Below are 15,090 nucleotides of genomic sequence, written 5' to 3'. Positions count from 1 at the left end.
CCATGCAATATCGTCAAAGAAAGCATCTGATTGTCTTCATTTTTCAGCATGACAATGATCCCAAACACACTGCCAGTGCAGTAAAAGCATACTTGGATAGAAAAATACACAATGCAGCACTATCAGTCATGGATTGCCCTCCCCAGAACCCAGACATAATTGAAGCAGTGTGGGATCATCTTGACAGAGAACAGAACAAAAGGCAGCCAACATCCAAAGAAGAGCTTTGAATGTCCTTCAAGAAGCCTGTGAAGTATTCCTGAAGACTACTTAAAGAAATGACAAGAAAGCTGCCTAAGAGAGTTCAGGCTGTGTTAATCAATAATGGTGGTCATACCAAATACTGACTTTCAAGCTCGTTAGAATTGTCTTTTTGCCTTGTATGCTGTATTTAAAGGTATGTTTACACGTTTCAATAAATTGCTGCACCTATTTCCCATGGATAACATTTTTAACTAACTTTACTCTTCACCTATGTTTCAGCTATGTAACAAAGAGGGCCGCTACATAACTTACATGTATAGCATATGTGGATCAATAAATAGGATATAAAGCATTTAAAATAAGCGCCTCCTTAAGCAGCTTTGGGTGTCCTGAAAAGTTGAAAAGCCTATCAGCTGGACCAATCACAGAGCTCTAACTCTTTCATCGTGACAACAACAGGCTGGATATACAAAAATAACACACAAATTTTTTGTTAAACAAAAGTATATAAACAAGCATCTTGGAATAAATTATAACACCGTTAAAAGAAACAAACCAACAAAAAAAAAAACAAAAAAAAAAAACAACTTTATTTACGCTTTCATTGTTTTACACGCCCGTAATGACGTAATCATTGTGCGACGATGCCCAAAAAGGTTCGAGTTAATAGCAGGCAGTCAAACGATGACAACAAGTTTAAAAAAGTCCTTAAAAACCCACTTTGGGTTCGACAGCTTCAGGTCTAAACTGCAGGAAGATGTTGTCAACGCGGTCCTCAGAGGTAAGTGGGTCCATTGTTCCGCTGTCTGCCTCTGTCTTAGATGGATGTTAGCATGCTAACCTAACTGCCGTTTTTGAAGTTCTGAATGTGAGGCTCAGTTGGCTTTCATAGGCAGTGAAAGACAGAAGAATGTGTGACACGGTGGTCTCTGTGGTCTTCATGCAGGTGACAGGGATGTGTTTGTGTGCATGCCTACTGGGGCAGGAAAGTCCCTCTGCTACCAGCTCCCTGCGGTGCTGGCTGAAGGCATAACTCTGGTTATATCCCCGTTAATCGCGCTCATTCAGGTTAGCGTCTATTTCTGACACTTGGACTCCGATCCAAAGCCTTCAAACAGACTTTGTCTGCGACATCAGCTGTGTGTTAACCTCTGCTCATGTTTCTACTTAGGACCAAGTGGATCGCCTTAAGGAGTTAAACATCCCTGCCTGCTCCATCAACTCTACGCTCAAAGTAAGTGAGCGCCGTTTGATCCTGGCCGACCTGGGGAGCCGCAGCCCGAAACTAAAGCTCCTCTACATCACTCCAGAGATGGTGGCCTCGCCCTCTTTCCAGCCTTGCCTGATGGACCTGTGCTCCCGTGGTCTGTTGTCCTATCTGGCTGTGGACGAGGCTCACTGTGTCTCCCAGTGGGGTCATGATTTCAGGCCGGACTATCTCAAACTGGGTGAGCTGCGGGCTCGATTGCAAGGAGTTCCCTGTTTGGCCTTAACAGCAACAGCACCGAAGAATGTACAGGAGGATATTGTTCAGTCGCTGAGGCTGCACTCCCCACTTTCTTTTCTTACACCCGTCTTCCGCAGTAACTTGCACTATGATGTGATTTTCAGAGAGCTGCTGCCAAACCCCTACGTTCACCTGCATGCTTTCATTAAGAAGGCGCTGTCGCTTGCTGGTGGATCTAATGGACAGGTTTGTAGACTGCAGGCTGTCAGGTGTGTTATTCCTCATTTATAAACAGAAATATTCACATAGAGTGGCCATAGTTTGCCTAAGGTTTTCACAATATTGTGAAATGTTTCTATAATTTGTGGATGTATTTTTTTTTTTTTTGTACAGTTATGGTCAGAAGTGTACTTACACTCATCATGGGCATGAATTTCATGGTAATTTGGGGCTTTTAATTATTTCCTTGAGCTGTTCTTTACCAGGGTGGAATGATTGTACGGCATACAGCTTTAAAAAACAAAAATTGGGTGCACAATTATGAATTTATTTGGATTTTCTCTAATCCACACAGGCTCAACTATTACTTGTCCCTTAGCACATTGCATCTCCACCAAACACTTTTGGTAGCCATGATCAAGCTTCTGGCATAATCTTGGCTGGATATTTAACCACTCTTACTGACAGAATTGGTAGAGTTCATTTAAACTGGTTGGTTTCCTGGCATGGCCCTAACTTTTAAGTGCAGTCCACAAATTTTCAATAGCCTAGAGGTTGGAGTTTGGGAAGACCATCCCAGAAGCTTAATGTTCGCCTGCTTTATCCATTCCCAAACCAGTTTGATGTGTGTTTGGGATCATTGTCCTGTTGGAACATCCATGTGTGTCCAACACGGCGTACCTCTGGCAGCAAAACACCCCCAGAGCATGATGCTGCCACCATCATGCTTGACAGCTGGTACAGTGTTCTTAGGTTTGAAAGCTTCACCTTTATTCCTAAAACATACCTCTTGTCATTGTGGCCAAATAGCTACATTTTTGTCTCATCTGACCATAAAAGTTTAATCCAAAAGGCATTTGGCTTGTTCATGGGGGCAGCTGCAAACTTCAGTCAAGCTTGAAGGTGTCCATTTTGGAGCAGGGGCTTCTTGGTCGGCCCCCTCTCAGTTCACAGTGATCTAAAATTGGCTTCACTGTGGACAGTGATGCTGGTGTTCCAGCAGTTTCTAGTTCATGGCAGGCTTGATCTTTGGTAGTTCCCGGGTCGTTCCTCTATATCCTAACCAATTTCCTCTCATTTGAGGGTGTCAGTTTGGGTTTTTTTCCAGACTTTGGGAAAGTGGTGACACATCCACATAAACTGTACTAATGTGCAGTTGTTTGAAGTGATGATCATGGAGTTTGAAGTTGTTTCAGTTGTTTTGAAAAGGCTCCAAGAGACCTTCCCAACTTGTGTAAATCTACAGTTCTCCTTCTTAGATCTTAATTGAGTTCCTTGGACTTTCCCATTGTTGTGAGTATGGGTCAATCCAATGAGTGCTGCCAAACAAATCCTTTTTTTGCTGGCAAAGAGAAACTACCAGTTGTAGTCAACTTCTCATTAATGATCATGATTAACAGGCCTTGCCAAGCTAAGACATTGTAGAACCTTCAGCACCATTGATGTAAAGATTTAAATGAGTGTTTGTATATATTTGAGCCTGTATGTATACTTTTGACCCTGTGTGGATGAGAGAAAATCCAAAATAAATTCAAACCTGTGCACCCAATTCTTGTTTTTAAAGTCATTAAAGATGTATGCTGCACAATCATTCCAACCTGGAAAAAGAACAGTTAAAAAAAAAAAAAAATCTTTAAAAGCTCCAAATTACCATCACATTCATGCCCATGATGGAAACTGTTCACCACAACTGTATGCACTTTATTTATAGTTTCACAAATATAAAGGTATATTCCGTACACTCAGCCACCCTAAGTTTACAAACACATGAGAAAAAAAACATACACACCTACAACAAGGTGCATATTAATAAAATAAACACAATTATAAAATAAAAAATAATGAAGACCTTTCTCATTTACTTAACATCAGCTAATGGGTATAATATTTTTTTTGTCTTGAGAATGTTTTCAGATAAACCCTCATTGTCAAATCCAAGGCCTCTAAAATAAATACACTTTGACAAATGTCATTTTTTTTTAAAATTTAGGCAAAATTTGACTTCTGAAATTAAAAATTCTTAAAAATCAGATGTCACAACCAATATGCTGCTGCACAAGCATTTTCCTCACCTGTGATACCAAAACTCACCTCCTGCAAGTCTCCACTCAGCAAACATCCTGGTAACACCTCCTGTCAGTTATTTGGGAAATTTTGAAGCATTATCTAAATTAACTTTCATTTCAGCGGTCACTGGGACAGAAAAAGTGCATGTATTGAATCATCGTGGCTTAATCACACTGTCTGGTGTTTGTAAACAGGGTTGTGGGATTGTGTACTGTCGGACCAGGGAAGGCTGTGAAACGGTGGCCCACCAGCTGACGAAGCTTGGAGTCTTAGCCAAGCCGTATCATGCAGGTGAGATTATTTTCTCTCTCTTTTTTTTTTAATGGCATGCAACTTTAGAATTTGTGCTGAAGTGTTTGAGCTCTGCTTTTGTAGGTCTGAAGGCGGGAGATCGCACAGAGGTGCAGAGTGAGTGGATGCAAGGGAAGGTGCTTGTTATTGTTGCTACCATCAGCTTTGGCATGGGAGTAGATAAGGCCAATGTCAGGTGAGGCTGCAAATCCAGAGCGTTCACTCGCATTCTTTTTGTATCTAGGTTTTTTATTGTGCCTTCAAATGTTTGCGCAGATTTGTAGCTCACTGGAACCTCGCTAAGTCGCTGGCCAGCTACTACCAAGAGTCTGGGCGAGCAGGGAGAGACGGCCTGCCCTCCACCTGTCGTACATACTACTCCCCAAGGGATAAGGAGCAAATTCATTTCCTCATTCGCCAGGAGTTGGCAAGAAAGCAGGTCAGATTGGCAGCAGAGCACACAAAATGTGAAGCACTTTGTTGTACAGTTTTTAAAGGTTTGTGGAAAAAAACTTCTGTAAACGTTGTGTGCAGGAAAAACGGGGCTTTGCAAAGGACAGTGACAAAACAGCAATGACTGACTTTGAAGCCATGGTGTCGTTTTGTGAACAAGAAGGGTAAGTAACACATTCACACACGCAGTGGTAGATTATTACTTTTAATTATTTACATACAAGTCAAAGCAAGAAGGACAATAAGTGCAGAGTTACAGCATCACGTCATAACATGCTGGCTTCACCCGTTCCACAGTATGTAACATGCACCTTTCTGTACAGCAGAGGGCAGACTTGCTTTGTCACACAGTTTCACGTTTGAAAGCTGCTTCCCACTTTGGAGGCTTTTACCTAACCCAGGAGTCTGACTGCCAGTTCTCATTCCTTAAGAATGAGACATAATTATGCTTGGAAAGCTCTGAAAAAACAGTTGGGCTTTCTTTAAGATTTCTTTTATACACATGTTTAATCCTGTATATTCCAAGTAGTTTCTGCATTATTAAATACAGCTGGAGTTGGCCCTACCCTGTCCTCGGGCATTGTTGTTGCCCTGTTGAGTGCAGGGATGCTCCAAGGAATGTCGACTCTCCTGAAAGCCTGGTGGCTTAAGCAGGTGTGTTTGGCACCCTTTCAGGACATCCTTTACTGTGTTTGTCGGGTTTGTTAGAGTTCTTTAGTCCTGCTCACTGTCCTGTACAATTCTTGCATGTATATATGTTTATTAAACGTGATCAGGAGCCTCGACGAAAGAGTTATTGCTTGTTCATGAGAGAGAGAAAGCCTGTAGTTGTGTCTGTTTCGACTCAAAGGCTGGATCCCTGTATTTTCCTCTTGCGACAGCAGCAGCGGCAGCAGCTGCAGCAGCCGCAGCAGAAGCTCACGCAGGTCCCCACTGTGGTGAGCAGGACCACGACTGTGGGAAAGCAGCAAATAAACAATGTCATGATCAGCTCATTAAAAAAAAAAAAAAAAGCAATATGAAAGAAACGCATAACAACAGACTCACGGATAAAAGTTAACAGGATGAAGAAAGCTCCCAGGTCTATGGGGTTGGCATTGGGCAGTCCTTGAAGCTTGACCCAGATTCTGCTGAGGAGGGTCAGTGTCTCTTCTCTGGCATCCATCCTAGTGGAGGCAGTTACAGAGCATCTCATTTATTTGCCTGCATTTACTGTCATCCGGATATGCCTCCTGTTGCTTATTAATGATTCTCTGAGTGGGGTGAGGTGGCATTACTATTTGCATGCCAGTGCTAAGCAGTTTCTCAACCTGTGGTTTAGGAGAGCAAGTGGGCGGGGTATCGTGAGAAGGCAAGAAACATGTGGTGTGTGTCTAATAGTATCTAATGTCTAATAGTAAATAGGCTGGTACTTGTATAGTGCTGAACCTAACATTCACACAGTGTGGATGCACTGGGGGCAGCTCAGGGTTCAGTATCTTGCCCACGGTTACTTTGTCATGCAGACTGGAGGATTGAACCACCAACCTTCCGATTAGTAGATGACCCGCTCGTCCTCCTGATCCAAACGTGGGATGAGAAGGAACAGAACAGGGCCCTTCTCTGTGATATACTTGGTAATCAGAAGGCTCTGCAGACACTTCTCTGTGTTCAGTGTGTTCAGTGTGTGCAGTGGGTGGTGGTAGAGTGGCAAGTTATTGTGCTGTTGCTGAATTGTTGGAATGGGTGTGACAGCGTGTGGCTTTTCTAGTTTTTGATTAGCACGAAGAATGGAAACTTGGGGGTCACGTGAAGTCTTGATAATTAGGAGGAATTATGGGGAAAAAGTCAGCAGTATACAGTAAACTGGTTCTGATCACATGTTCTGAGTATCATGGTTACATATTATAGATGTAAACATCCTGGTTTCAGAAGCATGGATAAGATTTTACAATTGTATTATCTGGAGTACTCTGTTAGAAACCAGTATACTGTGGCATGTAAATACCTCAACCAGGTTTCACAGTTTTCTTAGTTTGGTAAGGTTCTCAGTGGCTGAGCTGGTGAGAGATCAGTGCAGAACTCCACCCATAGGATCTTGTAATCTACACTGTGTAATGAACATGTAGGCGAGTATATGGGTCTCGTGGTCTTTGTCAGCAGGATGTAGCAAATGTAGTCAAAACCAGGATTAGAGCAGGAGAATTTGCATGCGAACAGGCTCATGTTTCCTGCCAGCCATGGAAATTTAAATGTAACCAAATGTCAGCATGCTGTTTTCCTCTAAGGTTCTCAGCATACTGTTTGCGTTAGTTTACCGCGTATGAGTATAATGTATTGTTTCCATTAAGCTCTAGTAATACAAGTCAAATTTGCTCACAGGCAAAAGGCCATAGTGCTGACTCAGGACTTATATAAAACGGTTTAAACACGCCTTCATGAAGGCCAGATGTATTGCAGGGTTGTCGCATACAGTGCTGTGGGAAGGCTACTAAATACTACACATTACTTTTTTTTTTGCGCTAAAAAAAAAAAAAAAACCACCCACCATGTGCCAAACTTAAGTGCTTACTAGAATCAGAAAATGCAGGAGAACCTTTAGATTTTCCCACCGTGCAGGCTGTTCCTGCCTGAGAAAGGGAGCGTGTGCAGAAGGCAATGCTAATCAATAAATGAGCTTTCTGTGAAGTCATTTTTGGAGCTGATTGTGTGTTGGTTATAACGACTATAACGAACATTATTTACAGATCACGTGCATGTGACTGGTCTATAGTCCTAAAACTGCAGAGCAACCGTCTCCTCATTTGAATCCAGACTAATTTAACTTCTCACTTAACACCTGTATTTTCAAACGCATTTTTCACATTCTTCCACTTAGATTACTTTTCTCGTGGTGCACTCGCAGAGACACATTTAAAGACACTCACCTCCTGAAAGTTTTTAGTCGTTTGCTCAAACTCAGCCAAGCCTAAACCGTCAGAAATCGCAAAACCGGTCGGTGGTTAGGAGCCAGTGAGGAGCGTGTCATCATCTCTCTGAAGGAGTCGCCTGCTGAGCGCCTCTGCTCGGCAGCGTGCTAATTTGTTATGGGGACGTCTTCCAGAGGAGGAGTGTTCAGGCGAGCCTGAGATTAGCAGTCAGGTTGAGATTATGGCTCACAGGGATAATTCCAGTGACACTGATCAGGGGGGAAAAAAAATGCACGTGAGGGGAAAAGTGACACAAAAACAAATCCCATTCAGCGCTCTCCTGTCCTCTTCCACGCTGCTCTTAATCTTCAGTTGCTTTGAGTCTTCTCATCTCTTCCCCTCTTTCAGACTTCTTCTTCTTGTTTCCGTTTTTTGTCTGTGGCTGTCTCGCACATGCATACAGAGTAGTTACTGCTGTGCCTTACTTTTCTTTGTCTGCCTCAAAGGCTGCTTTCTCTTTGATAGTCCTGCCTGGGAGTGACTGTTCCTTCACAGAGCCTTTGTATGCCTCTCTGTCTTTCCCCACCTCTTTTGGTGCTTCTCTTTGTTTCGTGAAAGCGAAGGTGGCAGCGTTTCCATTTCCAGCAAGGTAGTTGGTATGTTGCTGAAGTGACTCGTCTAATGGGCTATTTCCCAAATAGAGGCTCTGTGTGTGCACGCGTCTGTGTGTGGATGTGTGATTATTGGCCGTTGTATAATACTGGATGCGATACAAGAGAGACCTTTTTATGAAAAGCAAATCCTGTCTAAAGCAGGGATTGTGAAAGGAAACATATTGCAAAGGAAGTGGGTGATCTGCTGTCAGAAATGAATAGTAGTTATATTTTCTAAAACCTTGAAATTGTAATAGAAATTATGCTGAAGACTCGTTTCAAATCAAGATTTCATTCACCAAGAGTGCTGCCTGACTTATTCATAACAAAAGTATTGATTATGGGGAGCGATGTGATGGTTACACAACAGCTAAAAGATCAATATTGCTCTAGATGTTCTGCTGCAGCCTTTAATTATTTCATCCTGCTTTGCTCTTTTTTTTAAACTCTGCTGTTCAACAGTAGCTGTCTTTTATCTCCCCCACCAGTTGCCGCCATGCTACCATCTCAAAGTTTTTGGTGATAAGACGCCGAACTGCGCGGGGCGTGCGACTACTGTCACAATCCCAAAGTCGTGCGAGCCCAGCTGGAGAGAGCGGCCGCGCTCAGCACCAAGACCGAAGCTCAGAGCAACGAGCCCAAGGGGCCGTTCGGGTTTCCAGCCGGACATCTACGGAGGAGGAAAGAAGGGTTATGGCTTTGAAAGGCAGGACAACTTTAGTAATGTTATGTGAAATGTTCGTGTGAAATGCCCACGTGTGTTTATAACCTGACGTCATGCCTTGTAGGTATGACGAAGGGGGGGGACGCCATAGTGAAGATGATCCTTCAAGAGGAAAAAGGAGTTTTCTGAGCTTTTCAAGAAGCAAATGAGCATGCGGAAGGTGAATTACCCCCCAAAATTCAGCAACAGCTCTTTGGAAAATGTATACATTATTTCTCACTGCAAGGAAACCATCGCCACAGTGTGATTGTGTTTGTGCCTCTGCACATCTGTATGCCATTTGGGGCTGCTAAGGCCCCTGTAAATGCTGCTTTTGCTAAATTGGTCCCACATGTTCAGTGGATTGGCACAACATTTGAATGAAAGTATTCCTCATCAGGTCCAAGTGGAAACTGCCAAACAGTTTATAACATGCATAAAAAAAGCTGGATGCCATGATTATAAAATAGAAACAGAGCAGAAACAACAAATCATTATAGTGTGGAGAACTATGGAGGTTATTCAATGCTCTGCTACTCAGAGCTGCATGAGAACAGTGGTTCATTTTATTTTTATTCTTTTGACAATGAAGATCAATTCTGCAGTTAAAATACAGATACATAGGTTTTTTGGACGCTGACAGTTTTGGTAATTGTGGTGGATATGAAGTTGAACCGTCACGATGTGACTGAAGTGCAGACTTTCAGCTTTAGTTCAAGAGGTTCTACAAAAGTGTAGCATTTACTGTTGAGCAATTACAAATATTTTTACACACAGACTCACATTCCCCGAGGCTCAGACGTTTCATGGCCGGGTGAGGCCTGTTCCTGTGCTGTTTCACGAGAAACTAAGTAGGTAAAACATCTGAAGTTGGTTACAAGTGTTGGACTTGTATTTGGTAGCTGTTAATGTGAGATTCAAAGATATGTTGAAGCAAGTGAGGGAGATAAAATAAAACAACTATCAGAGAGGGGCTAAACCAACAGCGTTGTTCTTTCTTTCTAAGAAATGAATGGAAACAGGAAGGCTACATTACACTTTACATTACACTGGCCAGAAGACATCTAACAAAGTGCACAGCCCTGAAAACAAATGTTTGGACAGATGAAACCAAGATGAACTCGTACCAGAACGATGGGAAGAGAAAAGTATGGAGAAGAGAAACAGCTGATGATCTGAAGTATACCACATTATCTGTCAAACTTGGTGGAGGTCATGTTATGCTAATGGAACCAGGTCACTAGTTTTTATTGACAGATTCAGCCAAATGTGGCAAAACCGATCACACAGCGCTTCACAGTGCAAACGGATCAAAACGCAAAGCAAACTGCAAAAAATCAACCCAAGAGTTTCTCAAAGGAAAGCAGAAAGACCCACAAACAAGCAGCAGCTGAAGGCTGCAGTAGAAGCCTAGCAGAGCATCTCAAGGAAGATTCAAGTGTTAAAAACAATCCTTAATATTACATTAGTTTGTCCAATTAAGTTTGAGCCTCTGAAAATGGAGGAGGATGTATAAAAATGTATCCTATACAGTTAATGCAGAATTTTTGCTAAAGGCCTTGAATAAAGTCTGCACTTCTCACATCTCAAATGTTTGACTGTCCAGAAACTTATGGGTCTAACTGTATATAAATGTTCACTCTTTATAGACTTGAAGGTTGGCTATATGTGGTCACGTGTTCAGGTTTGACTGAGGTGGATTATTCTGTGGCTCAAGAATATTCTTTGGGCATTTTAATGCTGGAACCACTGACTTAACTCAAGCTGATTACAGCTGCTGTTGTCTTCTAATGGGTGCAATACATGTGTAACTATTGAAGGATTACCTTCAGCCTGTGCTCATGTTTCTTTAGGGCAATGAGAGTCAGAAGGACATGTTTATTCCCCCAGGTAATATGTAATATGAAACGCAAAAATGAGTCTGAATGACTGTCTGTGCTGTTATGTAACCGGTGTTACTCTGCTGTGTAGATGTTGACTGCCCGCTCAGAGAGGCCAGCAGCCAGAGGATTCCCAAGCTCACTGTAAAGGTACAAGACAAAACTTGAGCACCACACATTCCTCATACCTGCTGCATTCATTAACATGTCCTCAGGAACTCAGTGATTTGTGTCATGAGGTGAAAAGCAGTGAAAGGAAAAAAAAAAGTACCTAGAAAGAAGAGGAGGCAGATGCAGTACATGAAAATAATGTTAACACCATTGTGGCCCATCAGAGCTGCTCAGTCCTCCAAACCTCTTAAATTATGTGCCTCATCGCTGCTCTTCTGTTTTTGATACATATAGCCTGTACTAAGACTTGACTCTGACCTCTTTTGAGCTGTTAATAATATTTAAATTATATTTCAGGCCAGAGAGCACTGCCTGTACCTCCTGCAGGAGGCACTGCACGGCCAGCAGGAGGCAGAAGATGCACTTAAGTACTGATCTAGATTTATCCAGACTCTTTAGACATTTTCTCATGCATAAAGTACTGCAGAAAATATAAGTAACTTTTCTCTAAGTGACTGTATTTGTCTCTCAGCTCTGACAGTCTGCATGTGGCGGTGGATATTGAACACGAGGCCTTCAGAAGCAGCAGGTCCTCTAACTTGTACAAAGCTGCGGTGCTGAAGAAGGTAACTGCAGACTTTTGTGTGTCTCTTCTCCATATAGAGGGCAATGTTTGTGCTTAGCTCATCTCTTATTCTCAAGGTATCAGAGATGAAGAAAGCGGCACCTGGTTCAGCAGGCAGAGATAAAGGAGACAGCACTGAGAGAAGCAGCGGCAGTGATTCCAGAGAAACTGAGTCTGAACTTAAAGAGGCTGCATCTTCCTCTTCGTCCTCATTTTCTGATGAGCTGCAGGGGTTCACTTTAGCATCTGAGGTCTACTCGGTAAGGTTGCTTTATTACACAGTCACTTTATCTACTTTGCCAGGTTTTAGAAAGAAAAACTGTGAGTTCTTGTGGCTTCAGAGTACTCAGAGGAAAACATGTTTTCCTTTTCCCCCAGCTGAAGCGTAAGAGGGTAGGTGCAGGCCAGCGGGGCTTTTCTAACCCCTTCCTGACGGCTAAGGATCTAATAAAACCCTCCTTGTTGGACACGGGGTCTAACAGTAGAGAAAGCTCAGGAGAATTCAGTATGAAGGAAAAAGAGACCAACACAGGTACATCACTTGGTGCATCATCACCCGTCAAAGCCAGAGCAAATGCTGTCACGGCCTCCCTGAGCAGCCCGACTAAAGGAGGCAGAGCCATCAGCAAGAAGCAGCAGAAGCTGGTGGAAGCAGCAAAGAGCTCCCACAACATTTCCCAGTACTTTGCAAAGAAACAAGTGGCAGAGAAAAGCCAGGATGAGGAGGAGATGCCGAGTGAGCCCGAAGCTGCTTTCTCTCCCACTGCTGCTGTGATCTTCCAAGAAAACATCAGCCAGGAGCAACCTTCACCTTCTGCTGTGGAAGGAGGAGAGAACAGTCCTGCACCATCAGAGACTGAGGATGTGATCCTTGTGGAAAGTAAAACTGAGATAATTGTTATACCTGATGATGAAGAGGAGGATAAAGCTGAGGTTGCAGAGCCGGTTCAAGAGACATCTGAACAGGAGCTGACGTCCATCACAGAGTAATATATCCTAAATTTGATAAGAGATAGCTGGAAAATCTTTTATTGACTTCTGTCTTTTCCCCCTCCTCTCCTGCAGGCAAAACACATACGAAGAAGAGGCTAACCCAAGTGAAGTTCTCAGGGTAGGTGTCTGCCACCAAAGTCTTTCAGCCAGTTTGGTGTTGCCTCTGGGCAGGTAGTTTGAAACTCCAATCAAGATGAATTGGGAGAGACTCATAACTTTTATGTCAGTGGGCACTGGTTTAACATACCTGCATGTATAGAATCACCAGTCAAATCTGATTTAAAAGAAAAACCAGAAGTGCTGAAAAGGCTGTGGAAATTTGTCCAAAAATAAGATTTAAAAAGTTTGTTCCTCACGAGTTATACAACTTTATACATGAATGATCATATGTGCGTCCAGATGACAGATGACATGAAAGCAATGAGGGAGTCGCCCCCTCCCGTGAAGCGCAGCCGGGCCACGGATGGGAGCAGCAGAAGAGTAACCTTCAATCCCAATGTGCAGGAGAGGGGCCTGCACCCGGTCAGCGACTCACCAAAGCCTGTATCACTGAAGGAAGCAGCTTATATTGTGGTCCGTTACCTAGACCCCTTTTACACTCAGGGAAAGTTTGCCACGAAGGTGAGTAGTGTTGTGTTTGTAGAAAAGCAGCATTGTGATGATAGACAGATATTATGTTGGCACCAGCATTACCGCCTGCATCCACCTTTCCACTGACCCATAAAAGCATTTTCAAAGTGATTTATAAATAAAGTGGTAATGAAGTCTGAGTTGTTTTCTTTGTTGTAGGAGCTGTTTAAGTCTTTCGCTCGCTATTTGTCTCACCTTCTTACAGAGGGTAGAACCAGGGGAAAAGTCCAAGGTAAACTGGGTATAATTAATTCTAATTTGCAGTTTGCTTTGTGCAGTGGTCTTCTCTAACTCTGCCCTCTGGGTCCACAGTTAAAGCAGAAGCCAAGACTCTCATCAAGAAGTTCTTCATCAGTGTCCAGCGCTGTGAGAGCGAGGCAGACTGGGAGGCACCTTAAAAGCCCGCACAGCTGTAAAACAACCAGTCAGCAATGAATGATGGGAGAGGAAAATGTAGCCCTTCCTCTCTGGTCAGTGCCTAAACTTCTCCAGTTACGGTGATCTTAGGCTTTGTCACAGATGCCTGTTGACAAGGTTTACAGTTCACTGCTGCTGTTTAGCTTGTTTTTTTGTTTTTTTTCTTTTTCAGACTGGTTGCTGCTACTGTAGCTTAGGTTAATAATTAAGCAATAAAACAGGGCCTGTTTACAGCAGACAGAACCGTGTGCACACATATGTGACAAGTTGCCCATTTACTGCAATTGTGTGCAATTCACACGTCTGATGATCACAATGCAGAGTTTTCAAGCTTCCAACATTGTGCTACAATTTGGGGACGTTTTCACGTCAGTCTGCACATACGCATACGTCATATATCTGAGGGAATAAGCCTGCAGCCATGCTGACAGGCACAGCGGTGCTTGGAGTAGAAAGACAACTGAGGTTTTTAATGGGCAACATTTTGGTTTCTCAAGCAGGAAAAGCAGGTGTAATTACTGACATTAAAACAGTGGTGCGCAGATTTAAGCGAGCTGGTTTTAGGATCCCTCCATTGTTCGTTCTGGTTCGCCCTCATGCCATACTGGAATGCTTAATCTCTTCCCTTTTTGTCTTTTTCTTTCTGTGTGACAAGTAAAGGTGTGTGTCAGAAAGCTAACACACTGGGTTGTTATTAAAGTGTTTGCCGCTACCTGTTCAGAACTGAAATGGTTCAATACTAAAAATGATCAGGTGTCATCTGATATCAGTCTGATGTGTCTAAGTTGGCATTTATGGAGCCATGAAAAGCAAAAAGACTATAAAACTGTTATATTTTTACAGAATAAAGTTTTTTTTGTGGCACAAAGAGGAGAATAAGTGCCCCAGGATGTCCCAGTTGGTGTGTCCCTGTTTGACACTAAGACTTCCTCTGGGGACCATGTATGTAAGTGCTGACAGATTATTGCTGTACTGCTGACATGTCCCAAAGCATCTTTTTTGAGTGATATATGTGCATATATATGTATATGTGTGTGTGTTTGTATATAATTTGAGTCAGTGGGGATAAACATGCAGAAACATGTTTTACATGGTCACAAACCAGATGGTTCCATATTTTTGGGAGACTATTAGGTATTTTAATTGTTACTCTGCATTTTATGTTTTTGGATGCGGGAACCAAATTTAGATTTATGCCACGTACTGTGAAACTGTCTATTTCGAATTTCTTGTATTCAGAAATAATTCATCTCTAAGGAAGGGGAGAATTTGTGATGAAGGATATTTTTCTTTTCTTTTTTTAACACAGTATGTCTCCACGGTTAGGAGGAGACCCAAAGAGTTCTTTGACGGCCAGAGCGGAGCCACTTTCTGCTGTAGACTGTTCAGAATAAAGTCTGTGCCGAATACAAAATACTAACCACAGTGTGAGGCGTCCATTATTATCATTGTTGTTGTTGTTATTATTGTTAGTATAGTAGTAGTAGTACTGGCATTAGTATTAGTATT

General features: G+C 42.6%; 1 protein-coding gene and 1 long non-coding RNA gene across 2 annotated transcripts; one reads left to right on the top strand and one right to left on the bottom strand.

Annotated features, from left to right (window-relative positions):
• The first annotated feature begins 834 nt into the window (after positions 1 to 834).
• On the top strand, positions 835 to 14,982 carry recql5 (RecQ helicase-like 5). Its single transcript, XM_030735331.1, is given in 23 exon segments — positions 835 to 985; positions 1,151 to 1,272; positions 1,376 to 1,897; positions 4,132 to 4,228; positions 4,313 to 4,424; positions 4,505 to 4,667; positions 4,763 to 4,845; positions 8,711 to 8,733; positions 8,736 to 8,759; positions 8,762 to 8,874; positions 8,876 to 8,928; positions 9,011 to 9,048; positions 9,051 to 9,106; positions 10,779 to 10,815; positions 10,897 to 10,955; positions 11,274 to 11,344; positions 11,449 to 11,542; positions 11,619 to 11,801; positions 11,920 to 12,527; positions 12,607 to 12,652; positions 12,934 to 13,155; positions 13,324 to 13,396; positions 13,477 to 14,982. Coding segments are annotated over 23 exon segments (2,982 nt in total). The 5' UTR covers positions 835 to 888; the 3' UTR covers positions 13,563 to 14,982.
• On the bottom strand, positions 4,887 to 8,262 carry LOC115784199 (uncharacterized). The gene is made up of 3 exons (XR_004020279.1): positions 7,588 to 8,262; positions 5,729 to 5,847; positions 4,887 to 5,635 (listed from the first exon to the last, which is right to left on the bottom strand). It is a non-coding gene; the product is annotated as an uncharacterized LOC115784199 (long non-coding RNA).
• Positions 14,983 to 15,090: the final 108 nt, after the last annotated feature.

The sequence above is a fragment of the Archocentrus centrarchus genome, chromosome 8, assembly GCF_007364275.1.
Source record: "Archocentrus centrarchus isolate MPI-CPG fArcCen1 chromosome 8, fArcCen1, whole genome shotgun sequence".
Taxonomy (NCBI): Eukaryota; Metazoa; Chordata; class Actinopteri; order Cichliformes; family Cichlidae; genus Archocentrus; species Archocentrus centrarchus.
Note: the sequence above shows the minus strand (reverse complement) of the source record. Positions and strands in the feature narration are given on the sequence as shown.